The following is a 25,165-nucleotide window of genomic DNA, read 5'->3' on the forward strand; positions in this document are numbered from 1 at the left end:
CTGTTTCATGCCTTGAAAGCACCTCCTGTAGAGAGTACTCACTTTCCTCCATCTATTTTACAGGTTGCCAATCTACTTTGAGATCTTTTATCCACCCTCGCCCTACTAAACTAGAACCTTTGACAACCACTACTGCTAACATCTTGGTAATGCCTTCGCATTCCACTTTAACCTTAGCTGCTCCCATCACTGGCACTCTATGGCCACCATATATTCTGAGTTTTATCTTAAACTTGGATAGCTTGGGTTTTCGGGTGTCACTAAATAACCTATAAAATGCCCTCTTTGACAAAATGGTATATCCACAACCTGTATCTACTTCAAATGTTACATGTTGGCCATTTACTTTTAGCTCTTTTTTAATAGGCTCTTCTCTGTGGATGACTATCTCTTCATCTATGCTGTACATGGTCACGTTACTAGCCTTGATGTGGTATACTGTCAAAACCTCTTCAGTTTCACTACCATCCCCTTCCCCCTTGAGTTACTGACACCCAGTATTTCTCATGTTTGTGATCTACCTGCTGATTTAACAGAGACCAGAGGAGCAGCTATGAGTTTAACAGCAGCAGCGAGTGGATTTATTGTCTTCCTTCTCTCTGTACAAGGTAATGTACATCTACATTTGTGTTGTAACGTATTTAATACACACTTCACAAATACAGAGGAAGGTTTTTTTTTTTATTAAATAAAAAGATTTGATGTTATACAATTTGTTGCGATCCCTTCAACATTAGACATTCACTTCTCTTTCTTTACTGTAAAATTAAGTTTTTACAGTATTACCAACACAGAGCTGTGTGTGTGTGTGTGTTTGTGTGTGTGTTTATGTGTGTGTTTCTTACACCAGCAACATCTCTGTACAGTTAAACCTTAACATTATAAACTTTATAAACTGAAGTATTGTGCACCATTAAAGTGTGGATGTACAGTAATGACTGTACACACAATAACAAAGACAAAATCTATATAATTTTTGAATAAAATTAATTGACAGGAACTTCCTCTATCATTCTGCAGTCCTCCAAACTCAACTTTAGCCAGTGTTTGAATGCATTACAGTAAATTTAGAGGCTGTTTGCTCTCTGATATCATAATACTACAAGAAATACAACATGAAAATAACATGTGTGACTAGCTGGTGACCACAGTGGCACATAGCTGCTAAAGGAAGAGTTAATATTGGAATTAAATTCATCAGATGTCCAGAAACATGACTCTAAAATAATGTTCTGTGTCTGCTGGATGTGTTAATGAGCAACAGTTTGCTAACACTCTCACCATATCAACTCTATAAGGAGACAAAATGTCTGTGTGTGTCTGTTGTAGCTTTGACAAACTTATACACGTGCAGAGAAGCCAGATTTCTTTTTCTTTCACCTATCAGAGAGGATCATGTAGGTGTAACATGCAGGATGTTCACAGATCTTCAGACAAAGCTAACAATGAGATTAGGACAGTGTTACAGTTAGTTATATTCCATAGATTCACTGCCAGGTGTTCATTTAATTTTGATTAGGACAAATCTGAATTGTGCATGTTTGTGTCAGAGTTCTGGAAGCCATTTTTTATTTTTAAAGAGGGATTTTCAAGATTGGTTGTTCAATCCTACGCTGCTCCGCTCGCATGTCAAAGTGTCCCTAAGCAAGACACTGAACCCCAAGTTGCTCCCCAGATGCATTATTTATAGCTGTCCACTGCTTTTAATACTTATGGTGGGTTCAATGCAAGAATTAAATGTAACTACATTGTACTTTGTGTATGTGACAAATTAATAATGAAGTTTAATTTTTTATATTTTTTTCTCTCTGTAGAACAAGTCTGTAGGTGTTAACTCAACCCAGTATCACACCTAACCAGTGGGTGTGTTACACACTTAGGTGTGATACTGGGTTGGTTAACTACATGTCACACTATTTGTCCTCGCCTCAGTGTTCTACATTTCTCTACAGTTTCCATTCACACTCTGCAGCAGCCTGAGTGACAGAAAAGCAACCGAGCAGAGCAGATTCTTTTTTTTCACACCCTTCTAAAATTTAATCTTGAGCTTTTTTTTATCTTGTTCAGTAAATACTATGTTAAAGTTTAATACATCACTGTTCTTAGAGATTAACTGCAGATATCATGTCTTCAGCTGTGACTGCAGTGTTTTACATTATAAATGATCATGTAAAACTGAATGATTTGCATATTTTTTCATTCCTCTGTTTACTTAAGCATAAACCAGAAATAACATTCAAACTTGACTTATATTAGAATCAGCTTTATTTGCCAGGTATGAGGACACATACATGGAATTTTGCTTTGGATTATACAATGCTAACAATGTGCTTACTCATACAGAACAAACAACAAAAACAAACAATATATACACACTATAAACAGAAACAATATAGACAGGTTGAGGCAGTAGTGCAATGAAAAGTGCAAAGTGTGCAGGAGTAAATTATTTTTATGATAAATTATTTTAATTTTAATTATGGAGCATAGTGCAAAAGATGCTGGAATAAATAAGTATTTTGTTATTATATAAGTATTATATTACAATGTGAACAGTATGAACAGCTCTGAAATAGAGAATGATGAATAAATAATAAGTGGAACCAGTAAACAGGGGCTGATTAGAGACAGTGTTGCTGGGTTATTGCACAGGAATTGAACCTGACACTGTGAGTCAGAAGTCAGCTGTTCATCAGAGTGATGGCTTGTGGAAAGAAACTGTTCCTAAGTCTGTTGGTTTTGGCGCACAGTGCTCTGTAGCGCCTACCAGAGGGGAGAACAGGTTGTGTCCGGGGTGAGATGGGTCTGCAGTGATGTTTCCTGCCCGTTTCCTGACTCTGGAAGTGTATAAGTCATGAATGGAGGCCAGGTTGGCCCCGATGATCTTTTGTTCAGTCTTGTAGTCTGCTCCTGTCCTTTTTGGTGGCAGATCCAAACCAGACAGTAGCTATGTTTCCATCCACACCTTTTTATCCAAATTAAGTGAAATCGAATGAAAAATGCCTTATGGAAACAGTAGAATTCGATTGAATTTCATGAATATCGACTCAGAGGAAATGCGTTCGGTCTCATCGGATTTTATCGTGATATATATACGGCTTATGTCATGAACCTTGATGGAAACGAAAAGACAGATTAAGTGGACGAACGAGGAGACAAGAGACTTTTTGAAATTTAATTCACAAGCAAAACATAACGGCTATTTTAGGTAGCAAAAATCTAAGAAATGTGCATCTGCATCATCATAGCAATGTGGTGATAGCGTTGTTTTCTTATTATAGATTGATATGTCGCTATCAGCTGGCACATAAGCACTGTTACAACTTGTGCAATATTGATCATCATCATCACTGAACTTCAGATAATTTGATTGACAAGTGGATGGAAACTTAGCTATTGATGGACGTGCAGAGGACAGACTGGATGATGGCTCTGTAGAAGTGGATCAGCAGCTCCTTAGGTTGAGCTGGCGCAGGAAGTACATCCTCTGCTGGGCCTTCTTGATGATGGTGTCAGTATTGGGCTCCCACTTTAGGTCCTGGGATATAGTGGATCCCAGAGACCTGAAGGATTCCACAGCAGACACAGGGCTGTTGAGTATGGTGATGGTCAAATGAAGCTTCGCAAACCAGTGTCTTTACTTTCTGAGCTCACTACATGGCGCTCTCTGTTCAAAGAAAAAGGTTAAATGAATGGCAATTTAATGGGTTTTCAAACCCTTTGTTGAACAGAGAGCGCCATCTAGTGAGCTCATAAAGTAAAGACACTGGTTCGCGAAGCTTCATTTGACCATCACTACTGTTGAGTATGGTGATGGGGGGAAGAGTGAGGGGCTCCTCCTGAAGTCCACGATCATCTCTACAGTTTTGAGCGTGTTAAGCTCAAGGGTGTTCTGACCGCACCAGAGAGCCAGCTGATCAACCTCCCATCTGTAGGCCGACTCATCACCATCCCCAGCCCAGTCTCACTGAAAAGCGTACAAATACCACGGGTTTCCACCTGTAAAAATATGTGCAATGTGTACGCGAAAGTGAAATTGTGCGTACAGTAGATACGTGGAGCGCTCCAATTACAGTAATGGAAACCACTGCGCTTATAGTATAAAGGGACGTGGGACTGCGTAAGGAGGTTGGTTGTTGGGGTGGTGGATGGGTAAAACACAGGACTTTCACCCAGGAGACCGGGGTTTGGCGATTTTCAGCATCCCGTGTTTGCCGATTTTCAGCATGTGTTTTTTTTTGGTGATGTTAGGCCGCTTATTAGCGTGTTTATGTGGCGCGTTTTTGTGACTTTGTAGTGTTTTTTTGTTAAGCCTTCCCCAATGTTTCTTCCCTAAACCCAACCGTTTATTAGTGTGTTTTTGTGACTTTGTTGTGTTCCTAAAGCCTTTCCCTGCATTATTTTTCTAAACCCAACCATATCTATGTTTTTGTGTGTGATGCTGTTCTCGCGATAACACACAACGTGGTGACGCGAGCTGCGTGCATATAAAACGCACCGGTCCCCATTACTTCAATTGGAGCACTCCGCGTATGTAATGCACGTAGAATTTCACTTTTGCGTACACATTGCACGTATTTCACAGGTAGAAACCCGTGTTATTTGTATGCCTTCGAGTGAGATCGGGTTGCCATCCCGGATGAGGCTGATGACTGTTGTGTCGTCAGCGAACTTCAGAAGTTTAACAGATGGGTCTCCTTAGGTGCAGTCATTGGTGTAGAGGGAGAAGAGCAGTGGGGAGAGCACACACCCCTGGGGGGCACCAGTGCTAATAGTCCGGGTGCTGGATGTGATGTTCCTCAGCCTCACCTGCTGACTCCTGTCAGTCAGGAAGTTTGTGATCCACTGACAGGTGGAGGCTGGTACAGTGAGCTGGGTGAGATTGGTGCTGAGGATGTCCGGGATCATGGTGTTGAACACCGAGCTGAAGTCCACAAACAGGATCCTTGCATATGCCCCTGGAGAGTCGAGGTGTTGCAGGATGTAATGCAGTCCCAAGTTGACTGCATCATCCACAGACCTGTTAGCCCTGTAGGGGGTCCAGCAAGGGGACTGTGATGTCCTTCAGGTGGGCCAACACCAGTCTTTCAAAGGACTTTATGACTACAGATGTCAGGGCGACAGGCCTGTAGTCATTTAGTCCAGAGATGGAGTTTTTTGGGGACTGGGATGATTGTGGAGCGTTTGAAGCAGGAGGGAACTTCAGATAGCTCCAGTGATCTGTTGAAGATCTGAGTGAAGATCTGAGTGAAGATGGGGTCAGCTAGTCTGCAGGATGGTGATACACCGTCTGGGCCAGGAGCCTTCCTGGTCTTCTCCATCTGGAAGAGCTGGCGCACATCCACTTCACAGATTGTGAGTGCAGGTGATTGTATGGGGAATTTGTGACACGATAGCTGCTTTCCCACCAAGTAGTCACAGGAACGTAGTTATAGGAGAAGTCCACTTCTAAGCAGTTCTACTAACTACTCTCCCCCAAAACCATTTTTTCCATTTGCATTCGCACTGGCCAAGTTGCCATAGGGACTACAGGAGGGGTAAGGGAGTGATGAAAGCACAGCAACAGTCTTTATAGTGTTGAAATCAGAAAACAAATACACCAAAAAAAGTATGAACTAAATACTAAATCCAATGTATATAGCATATTTGTCATAATTTAAACAAGTCTCCCGAAGAGAAACGGGTATCTTTCTCTCCCCCGCCTCTGCCTGCTGCACTGTGGACGTGTGTGTGTGTGTGTGTGTGTGTGTGAGTGTGTGTGACAGCCGGACAGCAAGGTTGTCAAGCCCGCAGGGCACGCTTGTGGAGTTTAACTCTGAAAAGACAGTTAACCACAGGTTCTCGTTAATCTTATGATGGACATGTGTTGTGATATTTAAACAAACAAACCTCTTATTTACGAGACCGGTCTGAGAGACCTCCAGCTTACAGTGGGGTCTCTGAGCATGACTGGCTAAGTGACGAGCTAGCGGCTGGGGCAGGCGCCTGCTGGCTGTCACCTCACTTCAAGGAGCTTCTCACCTCCGAAAACTTTGAAGCGAATTGTCAATTCGTCATAATTTTTTTTTCATTGTACAAAAATCCTGCATGATGAACTGAAGATTCTGACAAAAACTGAAATCTTCGGTTCATCACGCAGGATTTTTGGATGCCGTCGAGTAGGAGAAAGGATGGTTCCTCAGTGTGTGACATCAACTGTCAAACATGGAGGAGGAAGCATGATGGGCTGGGGCTGTTTTGCTGGATCCAGGGCCAGTGATTTGTACAGAGTTTTTATTTTGTTCAAAGGTTCAATACATTGCTGTTCCTTCACTGCACCCTCTGTATGATGTCCTGCCTCAGTGCACCTAGAGATTAACTGCAGAGCAGAGATCACGTTCAGCTGCGACTGTTCCTTAGAATTATAAATTCTCATGTAAAACTGAATGATGTGCATATTCCTACATTCCTCTGTTCACTTTAGCATGAACTAGAAATAACATTAATACTTGATTTATAAATCCATTTTTAAAAACAGACATAGGAAGTCCCCAACAAAGAAGTACAAATATAGACCATTTCACAGATATTAACATAAACATCCTGAATCGCCCCAAGTTGATTACCTGTTGCAGTGACATCAGCTGACAGGAAGTTAACAAGGGGCCAGTCTGTTGCCTAGCAATGGAATTCCTTTGAAAAGGTCTGTAAGAAAAAAATCTGTGTGATACAAAATAAGTCTAAAGCTCAGTTCTAGTTAAGATAAAACTACAGTAAAACAGTCTAAAGTTGGTCCACGCTCCCCGACCCAAAAACAAGTTGGTACTATCAGATTATCTTTGTCTAACACTGACTTAAAGTGGGACGGCATGAGAGCAGAAGTAGTTTTGGGAGATGTAGCTTCACACACTGAAGAGCCTTCACTACATGTAAGTCTCCTGATGTAGTTCTGAGTCTGATTGGGCTTCCTGATGTGCTCTGTGTTACAGTGATCCAGGGTCAGTATGGCTGGGGGGTAACTTCCACTATCACTCAGATCTGTGCCTTACAAGGATCAACCGTGGAATTACCGTGCACCTACAGATACCCATTCGCAATGAGGTCTCAAACTACTCAGGTGGAAAAAAGATTCTGGTTTACTAAAGGGAGACATTATGAACCTGTAGATCTGAAAACAGATTCAGACTACACAGGTCGTGTTGAGTATTTATTTCATAACGACGACTGCACTCTGAGAATCAGAGACCTGAGAGAGAGAGACTCTGCTGAGTACAAGTTCAGGTTCATAACAAACCATGGTGGTTTCACTGGTTCACCTGGAGTCACTCTGTCTGTTACAGGTAATATTTTCATTGGAATATTTTGTCCAACTGTTTTTCTTGTGAATCTTTTGTCTGTCTGTTTGCATGCATGTACTGAAATGGTTTAGTTTGAAATGACATTTCTAATCTATCTTGACAGTTCCAGACCTCCAGGTGCAGGTGACAAGATCATGGACCCAGGGAGAGCTGAGGTGTCACAGCAGCTGTAATGTATCTGATAATCCTTCATATGTCTGGTTCAATAATGGACAGAAAATGGATGGAGCAACATCTTCTTCTCTCAGACTCTCTGTTGAAGATAACAACAGCTATTCCTGTGCTGTTACAGGATATGAAGATTACCGCTCTCCTCCAGTGTGTGAGTTTACTCCAGTGTCACTAATAAAAGAGCAAACATAGAAAACTATAGATTTTAATATGAGAAACTCAAGACATTATGTGTAATATGTGAACTTATATTCAGTCACTCATTCAACTTTTGTATTAACAAGAACGTGATTTCCACGTGTACATTTTCTCCTCACCAGATGACCCACTGTATTATTCATGGTATAAATGATTTTCTGTATAGTGACTTTTTATTGTTTTTAAAGAAATGTTTCTTCATACATTTTCTCCTTCAGATGCTCCAAAGCTTCCCTCTTTGTCAGTGAGTCCCTCTGCTCAGATAATGGAGGGCAGTTCAGTGACTCTGACCTGTAGCAGTGATGCTAACCCAGCAGCTAACTACACCTGGTACAAGGATGGTAAACCTCTCAATAAAAATACACAGCTTGTCTTCAGCTCCATCCAGTCCTCTGACTCTGGACAGTATTACTGTACAGCTGAGAATGAGCTGGGGATGAAGACGTCTCAATACAAATGTATTGATGTGAAATGTGAGTGAAACGGCTCATTTAATAATAGCAAATTGATTGACACACACGCACACACACCCACACACACACACACACCCACACACACACACACACACACACACACACACACACACACACACACACACACACACACACACACACACACACACACACACACACACACACACACACACACACACACACACACACACACACACATTATTACGAAACAATTTATGATTAAAGTTAATTTGTTTTCATATTATCTTCTCCAGATGCTCCAAAGGTTGGTCTACTGTCTCTGACTCCCACTGGGGAGATCAGAGAGAACAGTAGAGTTACTCTGAGCTGTAGCAGTGATGCTAACCCAGCAGCTACTTATACCTGGTACAAGGATGGTAAACCTCTCAATAAAAAGACACCTGGTCTTGTCTTCAGCTCCATCCAGTCCTCTGACTCTGGACGTTATTACTGTGAAGCTGAGAACAAGTTGGGTAGGAGGACATCTAACTCCATCTCTATTGATGTGAAATGTGAGTAAAACAGCTCCATTTTAAAAAGCAACATACAGCTAGTGACTGTCTGAATTTGTAGGAGTACTTTGCTGATCATTCCTGCCTTTATTCGGCTCAGTCTCCTTCACATTGACAGCTGTAGGTCACTGAACAGCAGTGGATGAGGAAAAGGTCGTTTTTAGTCACTGTCGGCATCAGTTTGACTTCTCAAAACAAAACTACTCTATGATTTGTCATCATTTTAATGTTTTCACTCATCTCCCCACACCCTTTTATCAGAACATTTAATTGGTGTGTATCATTGTACAGTAGTAGTGCCGTTTTTATTACCTGTATAACTGGAGATGTTAGAGATTCATCTGAAGGATTCAGTCATGTAACAGTTAATCTGTCTGTCTATTAAGAGTTCACAAATAGGAACCAAACTGTACCACATCATTCTGTTAGCTAACAGATGGTGTGAGGTGTTGCTTCTCTGTATGGTTAACAGTAATCTGCCTTTAGTGATCTAAATATAACACACAGTAGCAACCAAATGTCAGTATGTACTCATTCATCTGCTCTACATTGTTCATGATACCAATGATTTTCCATAAAGCAATATATATTTTTTCATTTACAGTTTTTTTTGATTGCTAAACGACAGTGGGCACAACTGAAGCCCTGAAGTTTGGGTAAAACTCAAACTCCAGTCTGCACCACCAACAGTCACCTGAACTAAACAGTTCACATCAGCTGCAAAACTCATTCCAAGCAACACAACTCTTAACACACGTCTCAGAACAGGCTCAGTGCAGCCAAACACTCAGAACAATCCTCACTGAGATAACACACACTGGCACTCAGAACACACTGAGAGTAAACACACACTAGCATCAAACACCAATACAGAAATTACTAACTTTTCATCTTTACAGTTTGAACAATTTGAGTGACTTTACACTACTCAATAGTTTCTTTAAAGAAAAGATATCGATTTTATAATATACCAATGTTACGTAAGGTAAACAAGAAGGAATGAAAATCAGCAGTTTGCTTCAATATAGTATTTTGTCTCTAGTAATTTATGGAATTACAGTAATGAAAAAAAACAACTAAAGGTACATCACAGTAACAAAGAATAGTGTGACTAATCCTGCCTCTCTCCAGCATCATGCAGCAAGTTTTCTTCATCACATTGGATGTCTCAGACATCTTACCTGGACATAATGGTATCTCTGCTCTTTTACCTGTTTCTCTCAAACGGTACAGTGTATAATTGTTTCCTTCTTATTTTGTGTTTGTATACAAAAAAAGGCTTTCTGAGCTTTCTCTATACAAATACCATTTACTGTAACATCACATGGAATTACAGAAACTGCATTATTTTATATGTGTCAGGTCTGCCCATATATAACAGACAATAGTGATTGCAATGGTCATAGATTGTGTGTTTTGCACTGCAGTTTCTCTTGAAGCCTCTCTAAGTTTTTGTTTTGTTGGGTCTAGTAAATGCATGCATATTTTTTTTTAAGATTATTTTTTGGGCTTTTCCGCCTTTATTTGACAGGACAGCTAGGTGAGAAAGGGGGAAGACATGCAGAAAATAGTCACAAGTTGGATTTGAAACCTGGACCTCTGCGTCAAGGCATAAACCTCCAAGTATTTGTGCGCCTGCTCTACCACTGAGCCAACCCAGCCACCATTTTGTTTCTTTTGCTGCAGAGATTCAATAAAAAAAATGAATGACCTATCTCAGAGTAGCTTTATAGAATGTACGGTTTATGAAAAAAAAGGAGACAGAGACAGAATTGTCCTGGTACTCCTCTTCCTCTCTCTCGTGAAGACATTTGTCTTATTTTCTGTGTTCATCTACAGTATATTGTTCAAATAGGTCCTCTTTTACTGTACTACCATATGATCATGCGATTGAAAGAACCTCCATACCTGAATGTGTTTCCTAGAAGGGAATCAGCTGTGATTGATCTATTTGCATAATTTCAATCAGCTGTTTCTCAATAAATGCATGTATAAAATGCAGGGGATATATTTGTGTTTCAGTTTACAATATGAACAGCTGTTCACTTTGACTTTAGCCTATAAGTTAGGTTTAGAACATGATGTTATCTCTTCTGACATACAGTGTGAAAGCATTTGTAAATTTGGCAGTAAAGATCCATTGTTTTGGTCCTGGTGGAGCTTGTGTGTAAAAGAAGTTCAAGCATTTTAAATTTGTGTTAACTGTATGCATTTTGTGTTAAAGCAACAAGAAATGTGTTAATTGTATAGCCTACATAGACGGATGTTGTGCTGTGTTAAGAGTTTAGGATAGTTGTTAAAAGTATTAAAAAAGTGTCATAGCGATCGTAAAAAAACTGTATGTTCACTAACCACAGATGTTCACAAGTCATTTAAGTCATTTTTTGGAAGTCCAAGTTGAGTCTCAAGTCTTTGAGCTCGAATCGAAGTCAAGTCTCAAGTCTCTGGCCATCTGATCTGTCCCTCACACTGTATTGTTAAATCTTATGAATTCAAAGCATGTCCTGTAGCTACCATCCATATAGTACAGTATCAAAATCAGTTGTAGGATAACTTTATGGGGTCTACTTAACACATCCCTCTAGCCCTCGGACCTGGTGAAATATTAACCTAAGTCTGTCACATCATATGGATACAACTATAAAGGTACAATGTGCCTGTTCCCAGCATTAGCACAACACTTTGCGATGGTTAGCTTGTTTCCTGTGATATATGCTAAATATAACGTCTCTTTCATTCAAAAAAATGTCTAATGTCGAAGTGGAAATCAAGAGAATAGTGGCAGTGCAACACCAGTTACAGAACAACATGCAGCTCACCGTCAGTCCAAAATACATATAATAAGCAGTTTGAACTCACTGATGTAATGCCATTTATTTTCTAAGTGTTAGTACGCTCAGTGAAACTGAGTCCAGCGCAAGGGAGACCCGACTATAAGGAGAAGAGGTTAGTGAGGCCAGCGTCTCCACGGCAGGTGACAGCGTGCACAGATCCGCTGCGCCTTGCATGGATAAAATAATGAAATAGTAAATAGGACTACAGTAACGGAAATATGTGCAAAATTAAGACAGTCAAGACGGGCCAGTGTTTGGTGGACCGGGTACACTTTGTTCACTTAATAGCCTAGAAATCATCCACGGGATCAATTACGCATCACCCAACACAGCGTTTGTTCCTGGGGAGATGGATCTGTGCGTCCCGCCTCCTGTGCGCCATGGATGTCTGAGGCTCAGCAACTACTAACTATAAAGATACAATGTGCCTTTTCCCAGCATTACTACAACACTTTGCGATGGTTAGCTTGTTACCTGTGACGATATATGCTAAATGTAACGTCTCTTTCACATTAGCAAGTGACTGACCTATCTGGATGCGTTTCTGATGAAGTCATTTATCTTGGTGCCACACTCTTTGCATGTAACTGTTCGCTTACTGCCACTGTTTATAAAGTTATTGAAAGCAAAACTAATGACAAAAGGCACAACTCCGGGAGGACTTGGTGTCGCCATCGGCAATGCATTTTTTGATATGTGAGTGCGCGCACATAAGGCACATGCGTTAGGGACGTGCAGCTCGTCATACGTTTCCCTGTATATGCGCCAATAAAAGAAAATAGAAATACATGAATACATTTTGATTTAAAAAGCAATAATTGCATGAAAACAGGTTGTTGATGAGTCTCGAAGCTCAAGTCCGAGTCAAGTCTGAAGTCTTTTGAGTCGACTCCGAGTCAAGTCTGAAGTCAGCTGTTTGTGCGACTTACTTAAGTGCGACTCGAGTCCGAGTCTCAGACTCGAGTCCCCATCTCTGTCACTAACTAGTATAAAACAAGACACCTGCTTAGGCTTTCAGCTAAAATAGCGATCAGCAGTGTTTGATAAGCACCAGACTGAAATCTATTCTGTTTTGAATGTGTGGTTAACAGTGTTGACAGCAGTGTGTTAGCATTTGAACAAAGTGCTGTAAATCCAGAGTGTTGTGCACGTTGCGGTTAAAGCCATGAGATAAGTGTGTAGAGTTTTGCACATGTAGCTTCAGTTGTGCCCACTGTCGTTTAGCAATCGAAAAAAAAACTGTAGGCTAATGTGTCTTTACACATTTTGTCCCACAGATGCTCCAAAGCTTCAGTGAGTCCTTCTGCTGAGATAGTGGAGGGCAGTTCAGTGACTCTGACCTGTAGCAGTGATGCTAACCATACTGCTACTTATACCTGGTACAAGATCAATGTAAAGCTCAGACCTCCCATTGAAGAACAACAGCTGGTCCTCACGTCCATTCAGTCCTCTCACTCTGGACAATATAAATGTAGAGCTAGGAACAGCCTGGGGTCTAACACATCCAAACCCATTTCTATTGAAGTGAAATGTGAGTGAAACCACTTTTATTTTTTTTAGTACATTCAAATGTAAAATACTCATTGCTTGTTACCCCCTCCCCACACACAACACACACAAACATGCAGCAACTCCAGTCTGGTTGAGGAAAAGGAGAAAAAAATGATATAAAATCACATCTCTGTTTACTCCACTGTGTCTCAAACCAAGTGTCAAACCTTCAAAATAACACAGTGTATAGAATGTAGAAACAGCAATATCAGCTGCTCAGTCCACCACTTTGGTCCTAATGAAAATATCTTAAAACGTTTTTTAAAAAGCCTTACAGAGCTGCACAAATTGCAGGGGGCTATTATATTCTGTCACTTGTTCAACATCTGTTAGAACTAATGACCACTTATTGCCTACCTATGTTTTCTCCTCCAGATGCTCCAAAGCTTTCTGTGTCAGTGTGTCCCTCTGGTGAAATCGAGGAGGGCAGTTCAGTGACTCTGACCTGTCAAAGTAATGCTTATCCAGCAGCTAACTACACCTGGTACAAGAAGAATGGAAATCCAGAACTTCAACCTCTCAGTGAAAATACACCGCTTGTCTTCAGCTCCATCCAGTCCTCTGACTCTGGACAGTATTACTGTACAGCTGAGAATGAGCTGGGGAGGACATCTAGATCCATCTCTATTGATGTGAAATGTCAGTGAAACAGTTTATTTAAAATTAGTGAAGTTAAATCTGTCCAGTCTTTACAGGAAAGGATTTGTACTGATCATAACTACTTTCTTCAGTAATCTCTGTTAACACATCTCCTCCAGATGGTCCAAAGCTTCCCTCTGTGTCAGTGAGTCCCTCTGCTGAGATAGTGGAGGGCAGTTCAGTGAATCTGACCTGTAGCTGTGATGCTAACCCAGCAGCTAACTACACCTGGTACAAGGAGAATGAAGACCCACCAAAAGCATCAGGACAGATCTTCACCATCACTGACTTCAGAGCTGAACACAGTGGGAATTATTACTGTGAAGCCCAGAACAGAAGAGGACGTCAGAACTCCACCTTACATCTGACTGTTGTAGCAGGTAAGATTCTCCATGACACTAATTGGCTCATTAACAGACAGTATCACCTGGCAAACTGATTTATGAATCAACCCCCCCAATGAGGTCCAGTACTGTTGATCTAATGACTGTCTATCTCCATTTCTAGATAAATCAACAATAACACTGATAACAAACAGCATCAGGTTGACTCTGGTGGGGGTTGTGGGGCTGATTCCTCTGCTTCTTTTTTGTCGGAGGATGAGGTGAAACTATAAAAATGAATCATCACTGATTTTTTACTATTACTTCAACTCATAATCATAGTTTTGCAGTTTCCCATTAAACATTTTATTTGTTGGTTTTTGGATTACATTCAGGAAGAAGAAAGCTCTGAGCTCCACCACTGAACCAAATGAACCCATAGAGACTGTGGAGGTGAGAGAGAGAGATTTGGGACAGAACTTACTCTACCAAAGGGTCATCATTTGTTGTTTATGAGTTCATAAAGACAATTCACATATAACCTGATTAGTTCAATCTTTCGTCATAGAAACCACAGACGTGTCTTTACCGTCACACATTTCCCAACCCCATTTCTTACAGAAGTCCTTTTTAACCAAAGAGCAATTTAAGGAAACAGTCTTTCTTTTGTTATAAAATCTAATTGACTTTCATCTTAATGTCTCTCCCCATCAGTTAGACTCTTGTCCTGAGTATGAGGACATCTCAGAGACTGCAGCACAGACAGAAGACCCAGAGGAGCAGGAAGACCTGGTGTGAAGGTCAGACAGCTTTGAGTCTCAGTTTTCTCAGTTTTTATGAAGCAGCAGGTAGCAGAAGATTTGAGAAGAATACAGCTTTATTTGTACCTGTGCAGGTACATAACATAACTGAACTCAGTTCAGGATTTGACTTGGTATGCAAAGTGATATTTTATGTAATAAAATAATTTCAAGAAATATTGTTCACCCTTTCACATCACACCTGTCCTGGCAGAGAAAGCCAGTAAAGTCCAACTATTCCACAGCATGTACAGTAGATCTTATATGGTATATTTTTACACATTGAAAAACATGAGCTCAGCTCTGTCAAACTTTGCTAGTTGTTCATTTGTATTGAATGAATTGTATTGTATTGCATGTATTGTAGTGTGAACATGATGCCAGTTCCCTCTCACTGCTGCAGAGGGAGATAGTGTTCAGGTGCAAGCTTTTGATTTCAGCTTTAAACAAACTCTTTTTGTGTTCATTCTTCAGAATGAAGTTTTTATTGATATGAATGCAAATAAAATTTAAATCAGTTGGTATGCTCTGATGTATTTCTCACTTGCCCAATGTTGTCCATCTGTAAAACGTCACAGTGTAATAAACGTTTACTCTGGTGAACAACCTAAAACAGCAACTGCCTGATGGAATCAAACTGACTCTGTCCTTCCACTGCAGCTCAACACTTCAAGGAAAGAGCTAATTACATTCTAGATGTCCACTTGATTTGTTTAACTTGAACAGCTAAAGTCTCATATTACTTAATTAATGGCTAGTATGAAGAGGTGATATTTCAACAAAAAACAGACTGATATCAAACCTCAGGATCACAGTCCTTCAGCAAATTTCCCGCTCCTCTTTTTACCCTGCAGATATTTGATTGAGTGCTCATTTCATGCTATAGTCTATTTACTTTGCAGTAAAAGTCTTAATATTATATTATATATCATATTATATGTTTTCATTCATAGAGTTGACCAGCTGAGTATGAGATGTCCTAAAATGGTCTACATATTTACTGAGGTAACAGTGTCGCCACATTTGGAGCAAATTGTTTTTTGTCTCACTAAAAAGAGAATTGTTGCTCTATCAGATAACTTTGGTGTTAAAGGTCCTATGACATGCTGCTTTTTGGATGGTTTTATATAGGCCTTAGTGGTCCCCTAATACTGTATCTGAAGTCTCTTTCCTGAAAGCCAGTCCCACAATGAGCTTTCCTTAGGATGTACCATTTCTGTGTCTGTAGCTTTAAATGCTTTTGAGGAGGAGAGAGGGGGGGCAAGGTGGAGGGTGGGGGTGTGGCCTTGACCAACTGCCACTTTGCTTGTTTGAAAGCCATGATGTCTCTCTCTCATGGGTGGGCCAAATTCTCTGGGCGGGCAAAGCAGAGAAAGGGGAGGTAACCTTGCTCCTTATGACCTCATAAGGAGAAGATTCCAGATCGGCCCATCTGAGCTTTCATTTTCTCAAAGACAGAGCAGGATACCCAGGGCTCAGTTTAAACCTATCCCCATTTCTAGCCACTGGAGGACCATAGGCAGGCTGGGGGAATGCATATCAATGTTAAAAAAACTCATAAAGTGAAATTTTCATGCCATGGAACCTTTAAATGAGCCTTACTGCCTCATGAGGCTGCTAGTGTTGCTGTAGACTTTAAGCCATGCTGTTAAATAAACTCTGCATTAATTAAAATGTATTGATGGTGTTGCATATACACACTTTTTTACATAACATTACATGTCATTTAGCTGACACTTTTATCCAAAGCGACTTCCAATTAAGTGCTTTCAACCCTGAAGGTACAAACTCCAGACAACAAGTAAGAAGTGCAAGTACATTAGCTTTAAATAAGCGGGCTGCAATTGGTAGGTAGGTAGATAGATAGATAGATAGATAGATAGATTTTTATTGATCCCAAAAAAATGGGAAATTCCGGTGTTTCAGCAGTAAAAAATATCAGACACACATCACATACAGAATATACATGAATTAAAAGAATACAATAATAGGATAGAATATAAGAACAAATTGTTTAAAATATCTATAAGTTGGGAATAAAAACTGTACAACTGTTTAAATAGTATTAATAAAGCTGTAGGTAAACAAACCTATTGTGCAAGTTGCCAATTAGTGCAGTTGTGATGTTGATGAGTCTTATCTGTCACTCAGTGATGACCACTCCACAAAGTTGTCCACAAGCGCGCTGTACTCTCCCTCCTGTCCATCCCTTATACACCCAACAACTGCAGTGTCATCAGAAAACTTCTGTAGGTGACATGACTCTGAGTTGTACTGGAAGTCTGTGGTGTATAAGGTGAAAAGAAAAGGAGACAGCACAGTCCCCTGTGGAGCCCCTGTATCACTCACCACCACATCAGACAGAACATGGTCCAGACGGACAAACTGTGGTCTGTCTGTCAGTTAGTCAGTGATTTAGGACACTGTGGACGCAGCGACACCCATCCCCTGCAGCTTCTCACCTAGTAGCAGTGGCTGGATGGTGTTGAATGCACTGGAGAAATCGAAAAAAGTGATTCTTACAGTGCTGCCACCGCCATCCAGGTGCAAATGAGCTCGCTGCAGAAGATAGATGACAGCGTCGTCCATTCCCAGACAAGGCTGGTAGGCAAACTGTAGAGGGTCCAGAGAAGATCTCACCTGCAGCCTCAGGTAGGCCAAGACCAGCCTCTCCAGCACCTTCATCACATGGGATGGGCGGTAGTCCTTGAGGCCAGATGAAGTCGACTTCTTGGGGACCGGGACAAAGCAGGACGTCTTCCACAGCAGCGTCACCCTCTGCAGGCTCAGGCTCAGGTTGAAGAGATACTGGAGAACAACAGACAGCTGACTGGCGCAGGTCTTCAGGACCCTGGGGCTGATGCCGTCTGGGCCGGCAGCCTTGCGCTGGTGAATCCTCTCCAGCTGTCTCCTCACCTGGCCAGGTGTGAAAGAAAAGCAGGGGGGGTTCATGAAGTGTCCGTGGGGGGAGATGAAATGTTCTGTAGTGGTGGGGGGAGTGGGCAGACCACAGTGGGGTGAGGGGGTATGGGTGATAGAAAGAGAGGGAGGCAGTGGGGGAGAGGGTTGGTAAGGTGGTAGAGGAGGCAGGGGATGGCTGTGAGCTAAACCTGTTATAGGCAGGACGCACCAGCCAGACGGCCGACCGTCGACAGAAAAGCCAGTCGAAATGATCAGTCGGGTCCCCGAGGTCCAAAAAACTGCCTCGGAACACACTGAGGCGACACCGACTTGAGAAACGTAATACGTCTCCATAGCAGCAGGCGGCGCTACTCTGTATTGTTGCCCGAGCAATGAAAACCGGCAGCTGATTGGACGGACGCGTCACATGGGTTTGTTTTCTCCGGAAATTCAATGCCAGACTGTCATGGCGGCTTGTTCAGAATACAATCTCATATTGTACTAAAATAGTTCACTGAAACATCTTCAAACGTCTTCATTTCAGATCAACAAAGGTCAGTTTAAAAGATTTTCATCAGATTTTGAGAGACTCTAGTCACGCCCATTCCGCTCGCCATTTCCGGGTGAGTCCCGACTGCCCTGCCTCCGACTGAACATGTCAGGTCGGCCAAAATGAACGCCGACAGCCCTCCAGACTGACGACGGCACGGGACACACCGAACAGACTCGAGTCACTGACCTCGCCAGACTGTCCAATGGCCGATTATCGGCCTGGTGTGTCCCGGCCTTTAAATTAATAGTTCAGCTTGTTTGCTTTCTCACGGCTGCCTGGTGTTTGTCTAGTTCAACCACCACACCCGGGGATCTCTTTCATCCCTGTCCACACCTCCCTCATATTGTTGTAGTGAAGGGAGAGCGGAGGAGCGGTGTAGTGTGAGAGAACTTGGGGAGGTTGAACACAAGTCGAGCTGCTGCGTTCTGAATGAGCTGCAGTGGCCGAGTGGCACATGCAGGCAGTCCAATCAGGAGGGAGTTCTGTATGTGTGTGTGTGTGTGTGTGTGTGTGTGTGTGTGAGTGAGTGTGTGACCTCACTTCCTCTTTCTGTATGAGCAACATGCATTTGTCATTTATCTCTACTTGCTCTGTGTTACTGCATGTAAAAAGATGTACCAGTGCTGTTTTAAAATCCTTTTATCTTTCAGGTGTCTATAGTCAAACCTGCAACAGAGTGACAGAGGAACTGTCAGTCAGTGGGAACATGGAATGCCTTACCTTCATGTTGGTCCTCCCCCTGTACGCTACAAACTAAACAGGAACACACTCATAGTGCTACTAGTGGTCATACAGTCAACTCCACACATTACCTTTAATTACTGTAAAGATGGGTAACATAACTACAGCAAACTACATTTTTTTAATGTTTGTTTATAGTGATGGTTATTTGTATATAAGTTAAATTGGTGTACATGTACTTCATGACTGGAATATATTTATTAAACATGGTCTTGGAAATTGTGGTCAAATGGAAAAAATGTTACCATGATCACACGTGCCATGTTACATTTAGTGTTCGTCTCTGTCTAATTTGTGAATTCTTTGCAAAACAACAGTATCAGTTTTTTCATTTCAAGCTGAAGATTTACAGCCATACATCTTTTCATGCATATTAATGATTTAAAGAGGAAGGAAGCCAGGCCGGTTTTTAACAGTGTGATATATGTTAAATACAAATGTACCAACCCCAGAACAAACACTCTGTCTTCAGAGACCACATCGTCCCTTCTCTAATGTAGACATGTTTATTGTGAGTTAGTGCCACACAGTATTTCTCATGTATGTGATCTACCTGCTGATTTAACAGAGACCAGAGGAGCAGCTATGAGTTTAACAGCAGCAGCGAGTGGATTTGTTGTCTTCCTTCTTTCTGTACAAGGTACTGTAGTGCACATCTACATTTACAGTATATTGTAAGGCATTTAGCAGCTTTTATTATTGATACTACAACACAGCTTTCATGAGCTGATATTGATTTTGAATCCTGACAAAACAAATGTCATGATGTTCACAAACTCAAAGAAAGAGACACTTTAACGCCGTTATTTTATTTTGCAGCAAACGCTGTACGCGTGGAGTTCAAAAAATGTAACACTTGGTACCACTTTACCGGCACTGCCGTGACTCAAAGAAACTGCCGAGGCATCGTAGGTTCGCTCCGTCCACACCTCTGCGTGTGTGTATGTTTGTGACAGCAACCCAGTCTCATGGCAGTTCGTGAAATGGTCACGTTATTTAATCTATTGATTCGTGTTCACGGGGACATTTTTTTTCGTGGTGGCCAGCACGAAAATGTAAATGAATGGATTTAAATGGGAAGCATATGTCGTGGTCACAGCACGACTACGGTAGCGAGTAGTATGAAATGCCGAAAATCCGCGTAAGGAGGTTGGTTGGGTGGTGGATGGGTCAAACAATTCAGGACTTTCACCCCGGAGGCCGTGGATCGCGTCCCGCGTGTGGCGTTTTGTTTCCCCGTTAACCGTCCCGTTATTGTCACGTGTTACCTGCGGTCGTCTCTCTGCGTGTGAGGCGTCCTTTCCCTGTTGTTTTTTTCCTAAACCCAACCTCCGCCATCCCGTTATTGTTGTGCGTCTGCCGGAGACGTCTCCCGGGGTCTGAGGCGTCCTCTCCCGCAATCTCGGTATAGAACATTTCGTGCTGGCCACAACGAAAAAAACGTCCCCGTGAACACAAATCACAATGACCATTTCTGCCGTGAGACCGCGTTGGTGACGGAGCACCACTGTCTGTCAACATGCAGAGAGGACAGAAATGCTTGCTCGTACTGCGCATGTGTGGAGACACGCTCAGAGAGTTCCCAATTTATAGATTGATACTGTGAGGTCTGAGTGGTTTTTCAAATGTTAAGTGTCTTCTCTGCCAAGAAGGTGATGTTTGTGGCTTGATTTGTTTGTCTGGTGTTTGGAGGTCTGTGCTCTCAGAGTTGCCCTTCTAGTTTCCTGTGTTTTCATCCCATTTTAAATGGAGGACATCTCTGCACACAGTTTATCCAACGGAGACACCTAAAGAAGTCAAAATTATTAAAAGTACTTTTTCTAATCAACATCATTATCAACATTGTGTGCCTACACCAAATGTTTCCAGTCTGCTTGTTTATGTGTGTTACACATCCATGTTTGGTTAACAATAACAGCCATGTGTGAGTTTCTCACACCTCAGTGTTCTGCATTTCTTTACAGTTTCCGTTCTACAGCAGCCTGACCACTGACAAAAAAGGCAACCGAGCAAAGCAGATTCTTTTTAAAACTGAATGATATGCATATTTCTCCATTCCTCTGTTCACTTTAGCATAAACCAGAAATAACATTAATTCTTGATTTATATATCCATTTTTAAAATCAGACGTAGGAAGTCCCCAACAAAGAAGGACAAATATAGACCATTTCACAGATATAAACATAAACATCCTGAATCGCCCCAAGTTGATTACCTGTTGCAGTGACATCAGCTGACAGGAAGTTAACAAGGGGCCAGTCTGTTGCCTAGCAATGGAACTCCATTGAAAAGGTCTGTAAGAAAAAATCTGTGTGATACAGAATAAGTCTTAAGCTCAGTTCTAGTTAAGATAAAACTGCAGTAAAACTAGTCTAAAGTTGGCCCACACTCCCAAAAACACGTTGGTACTATCAGATTATCTTTGTCTAACACTGACTTAAAGTGGGACGGCAAGAGAGCAGAAGTAGTTTTGGGAAATGTAGTTTCACACACTGAAGAGCCTTCACTACATGTAAGTCTGTCTCCTGTTGTAGTTCTGAGTCTGATTGTGTTTCCTGGTGTGCTCTGTGTTACAGTGATACAGGGTCAGGATGGCTGGGGAGTGACTTACACCTCTACTCAGATCTGTGCTGTTAAAGGATCAACAGTGGAAATACACTGCAGCTACACATACCCATACTTGAGGAAAGGCAGTTATACTAGAGTTGAGAGAACATTATGGTTTACTAAAAAGAATAATAATGAACCTGTAGATCTGACAACAGACTCAGAATATTCAGGTCGTGTGCAGTACAGTTCTAATGACAAGGACTGCACTCTGAGAATCTCAGACCTGAGAGAGAGAGACTCAGCTGTGTACAAGTTCAGGTTCACAACAAACCAAGAAGGTGGAAGATATACCGGTTCACCTGGAGTCACTTTGTCTGTCACAGGTAATATTTTCATTAATATGCTAAATACTTCCAAATACACCAACACAGTACATTTAAAAACACTGAACATGTTGATAACAATCAATCAGTTTGTTAAATTAATTTTAACAAAAAATTACAGTTAATAAATAAATACAGTTACTAATTGCTCGCTGCTACTTCTAGGAATTGTAACTTGTGGTGACATGTATCTACTTTTTTAATATCATTTTTAGAACCTGTGATAAAATATAACTTATTGTTCCCCGTCCAGCTCTGCAGGTGCAGGTGATCAGAGTAACAGTCCAGCAGTCTTCTACCGAGGCAGAGCTGAAGTGTCACAGCAGCTGCAGTCCAGCTGGTGGTCTCTCCTACGTCTGGTTCAAGAACAGAGAACACATTACCTCGGTGGAGACATCTACTTATACAACCTGGTTTAATCCCACAGACGTCTTCTCCTGTGGGTTGAAAGGACATGAGAAGTTCCCCTCTCCTTCAGTGTGTGAGTTTACTGTGTCAGGACACAAACACACTGACATTACAATACAATGACAATTTCAGACGTAATCTCACTGGAGTCTTCTGATTCTTAATGTAGGTGCAGCAGGATTATTCATAGAAACAAAAATCACTCCAGTAGTAGAAATATTCAGATATACTTTATGTTCTGACGTTACATTTCAAAATTCTTTCCTATTATTATTTCAGGACGATTTGAACTGTAAAATATGCTGTTGCTTTATTTTATGTTTAATAATTCTGTTATTGAGATGCTCCATTACTAGATGATTGATGATGTCATGGCCAAAAGCTCTAAACTGCAGTTAATTGAACAGTTTTGGACTGAAACAGAATCCATACTGTCAGCTTGTAAATTTGATTTAAAAACTTTAAAATGGAGTTTCTGAAGATTTACTCAGACATAATTTATGTTAGTAAGGATAAATCTGAAAACCATTTGATTATATTCACATTTATTGTCATCTCACAGAGAACAGATACTGACTCAACAGAATGCACAACTTGACTGCTACCATAACCACAGGGACTTGATAAAATAATCTGAAACTGGCCGGTAACATTTGCAAACTATAACAACAAAACTAAAACAGCATCTGAACACAAACAAGACTGAATATTTATGTTCATTCTTGTAAAGAGAACACGTGTGTAGTTAATGATGCAACAGCTGTGAGTAGAAAGAAATATTAGGAGGTAGTTTGTTGTATTTTTTTATTTCATGGGGAAGGCCCAATAAAAATATTAATAAGAGCCATTTTCCAAAATAAAACTCAAGCTTCACTCCTCACCCACAAGAGTAATCGGCAGAATTATTTACAAAAGATGACAGAAGAGTGAACTGCACTCTGGACAGATGCCGGGACGCACATTTACGAATCTTACTATGGCCACGCCCTATGAACCAGCTCGATTGGTTGGGGTTATGCATTTTACCTCGAATGGTTAAAGGTTAGGATAGCCGATTGGTCAGGGATAGGACCTGTACAAATGGGGTTATGTTACCTTGCGTAGCATGGACGCCTGGCCAATAAATGCTATTGAAGGGCGGTTCTTGGCGTGGCCATACAATAGGTCTGGCAAACCTCGATTCCTTTTAAGGATTTGTGTTATTCTGAGTCACTAAACTGATCCGGGTTGTGCGAAGTCACTTGAGTCGGTATTGCTAATTCGGCAAGGAAACTCAGTCCTAGCAAATTTCCAATGTTTTGGACTGTGTGCTCGACCTAAGTGTATTTTAACATACTACATTTATACACCACATCTACACTAGGCCTAGCTAGTGATGGTCAAATGAAGCTTGGCGAACCAGTGTCTTTACTTTATGAGCTCACTAGATGGCGTTCTCTGTTCAAAGGAAAAGGTTAAAGGAATGGCAATTCAATGGGTTTTCATACCCTTTGTTGAACAGACAGCGCCATCTAGTGAGCTCAGAAAGTAAAGACACTGGTTTATAGCTTCAATTGTCCATCACTAGGCCTAGCTAGGCTTATCGCAGAACATTGTATGTTATTTCAGAAGTCAAAGAATGGCTTTTGTTGTTGATTTGCTTTTCACCCCGACTCGAGGAGACTTCACTTGCTCAGATCCACTCATGACAACGTAACCGGCTGGTTCTCGCGACTGACTGACTCACTCGAGGACTCATGAGTCTCATGAGTCCTCGAGTGTGTCCCATGGTCTGCGAGCTTGCCATGTTTCCGGCTCTGAGTCTGCGGGTCGGAAGTTCTTTCTGCTCACTCAGTCGCTTGAGTTGACTTGTGGAGTTGTTGTTGCCTACGAAATTGTAAGTTATAAAGCTTTTGGCAGCTAAGATGGCTAGGACTAGTAGTAGCTAATGTTGCAAGAGGTTTGTGTGCGGCGCTGTTATCATTTTAGAATGAATTGTAGTAGGACTCAACTGAACCGGGTTAATGATACTAGAGATCCCACGACTCATGAGTTAATTTAAAGACTTGAGTTAGAGAGCCGAGTGAGTCACGACTCCAACAGGTTTAGGCCATAGTAGGATTCATACATTCACTGCCGGAACAAATAATAGGGATAGTTTAAAAGAAACAAAAGTGTTAAACAAAAGTAATAATTCAATAATTAATTTGTCATTTGTTCATGTATTCTAATCTTATCTTATTCGCCGTTATTTTATTTTGCAGCAAACGCTGTACGTGTGGAGTTTAAAAACTGCCGTGACTCAAAGAAACTGCCGAGTCATCGTAGCTTCACTCCGTCCGCACCTCTGCGTGTGTGTATGTGTGTGTGTGACGGAGCACCACTCTCTGTCAACATGCAGAGGACATCTCTGCACACAGTTTATCCAACGGAGACACCTAAACAAGCCAACATTATAAAAGTACTTTTCTAATCAACATCATTATCAACATTGTGTGCCTACACCAAATGTTACCAGTCTGCTTGTTTATGTGCGTTACAATCCGTGTTTGGTTAACAATAACAGCCATGTGTGAGTTTTCACACCTCAGTGTTCTGCATCTCTTTACAGTTTCCGTTCTACAGCAGCCTGACCACCGTCAAAAAGCAAACCAAGCAAAGCAGATTCTTTTTTATGTGTGTGTATCTGAGATCTCTGTCCAGAAGAGCGCAGTCCCAGGAACAGCTAACGTTAAAATACTCTCAGGTCTCTAAGAGAGGAACAGAGCTTTGAAGAATATATACAGTACAGGCCAAAAAGTTTGGACACACC

At 41.4% G+C, this 25,165-nt stretch overlaps 2 protein-coding genes across 5 annotated transcripts in view; both read left to right on the forward strand.

Annotated features, from left to right (window-relative positions):
- LOC120559226 overlaps window positions 1-25,165 on the forward strand; it is a 339,258-nt gene that overhangs the window by 157,939 nt on the left and 156,154 nt on the right. The window contains exons 12-13 of the mRNA XM_039800789.1: window positions 21,610-21,966; window positions 22,220-22,447. Coding sequence (XP_039656723.1) covers window positions 21,610-21,966; window positions 22,220-22,447 — 585 coding nt within the window. The remainder of the gene's footprint in view (window positions 1-21,609; window positions 21,967-22,219; window positions 22,448-25,165) is intronic.
- On the forward strand, window positions 512-15,324 carry LOC120559412 (B-cell receptor CD22-like). 4 transcript variants are annotated; one of them, XM_039801115.1, is made up of 8 exons: window positions 512-608; window positions 6,969-7,319; window positions 7,441-7,659; window positions 7,925-8,036; window positions 13,947-14,095; window positions 14,223-14,319; window positions 14,434-14,491; window positions 14,757-15,324. In XM_039801115.1, the coding sequence occupies exons 1-8, from the start codon at window positions 554-556 to the stop codon at window positions 15,003-15,005; spliced, it is 1,290 nt and encodes a 429-aa protein (XP_039657049.1). In that variant the 5' UTR covers window positions 512-553; the 3' UTR covers window positions 15,006-15,324. The 4 variants fall into 4 exon arrangements, with proteins under 4 accessions (XP_039657049.1, XP_039657052.1, XP_039657051.1 ...); XM_039801118.1 differs by having other exon boundaries at window positions 7,447-7,659; XM_039801117.1 differs by lacking the exon at window positions 7,925-8,036 and having other exon boundaries at window positions 13,835-14,095.

This window comes from Perca fluviatilis, chromosome 1 (assembly GCF_010015445.1).
Source record: "Perca fluviatilis chromosome 1, GENO_Pfluv_1.0, whole genome shotgun sequence".
NCBI classification, from domain to species: domain Eukaryota; kingdom Metazoa; phylum Chordata; class Actinopteri; order Perciformes; family Percidae; genus Perca; species Perca fluviatilis.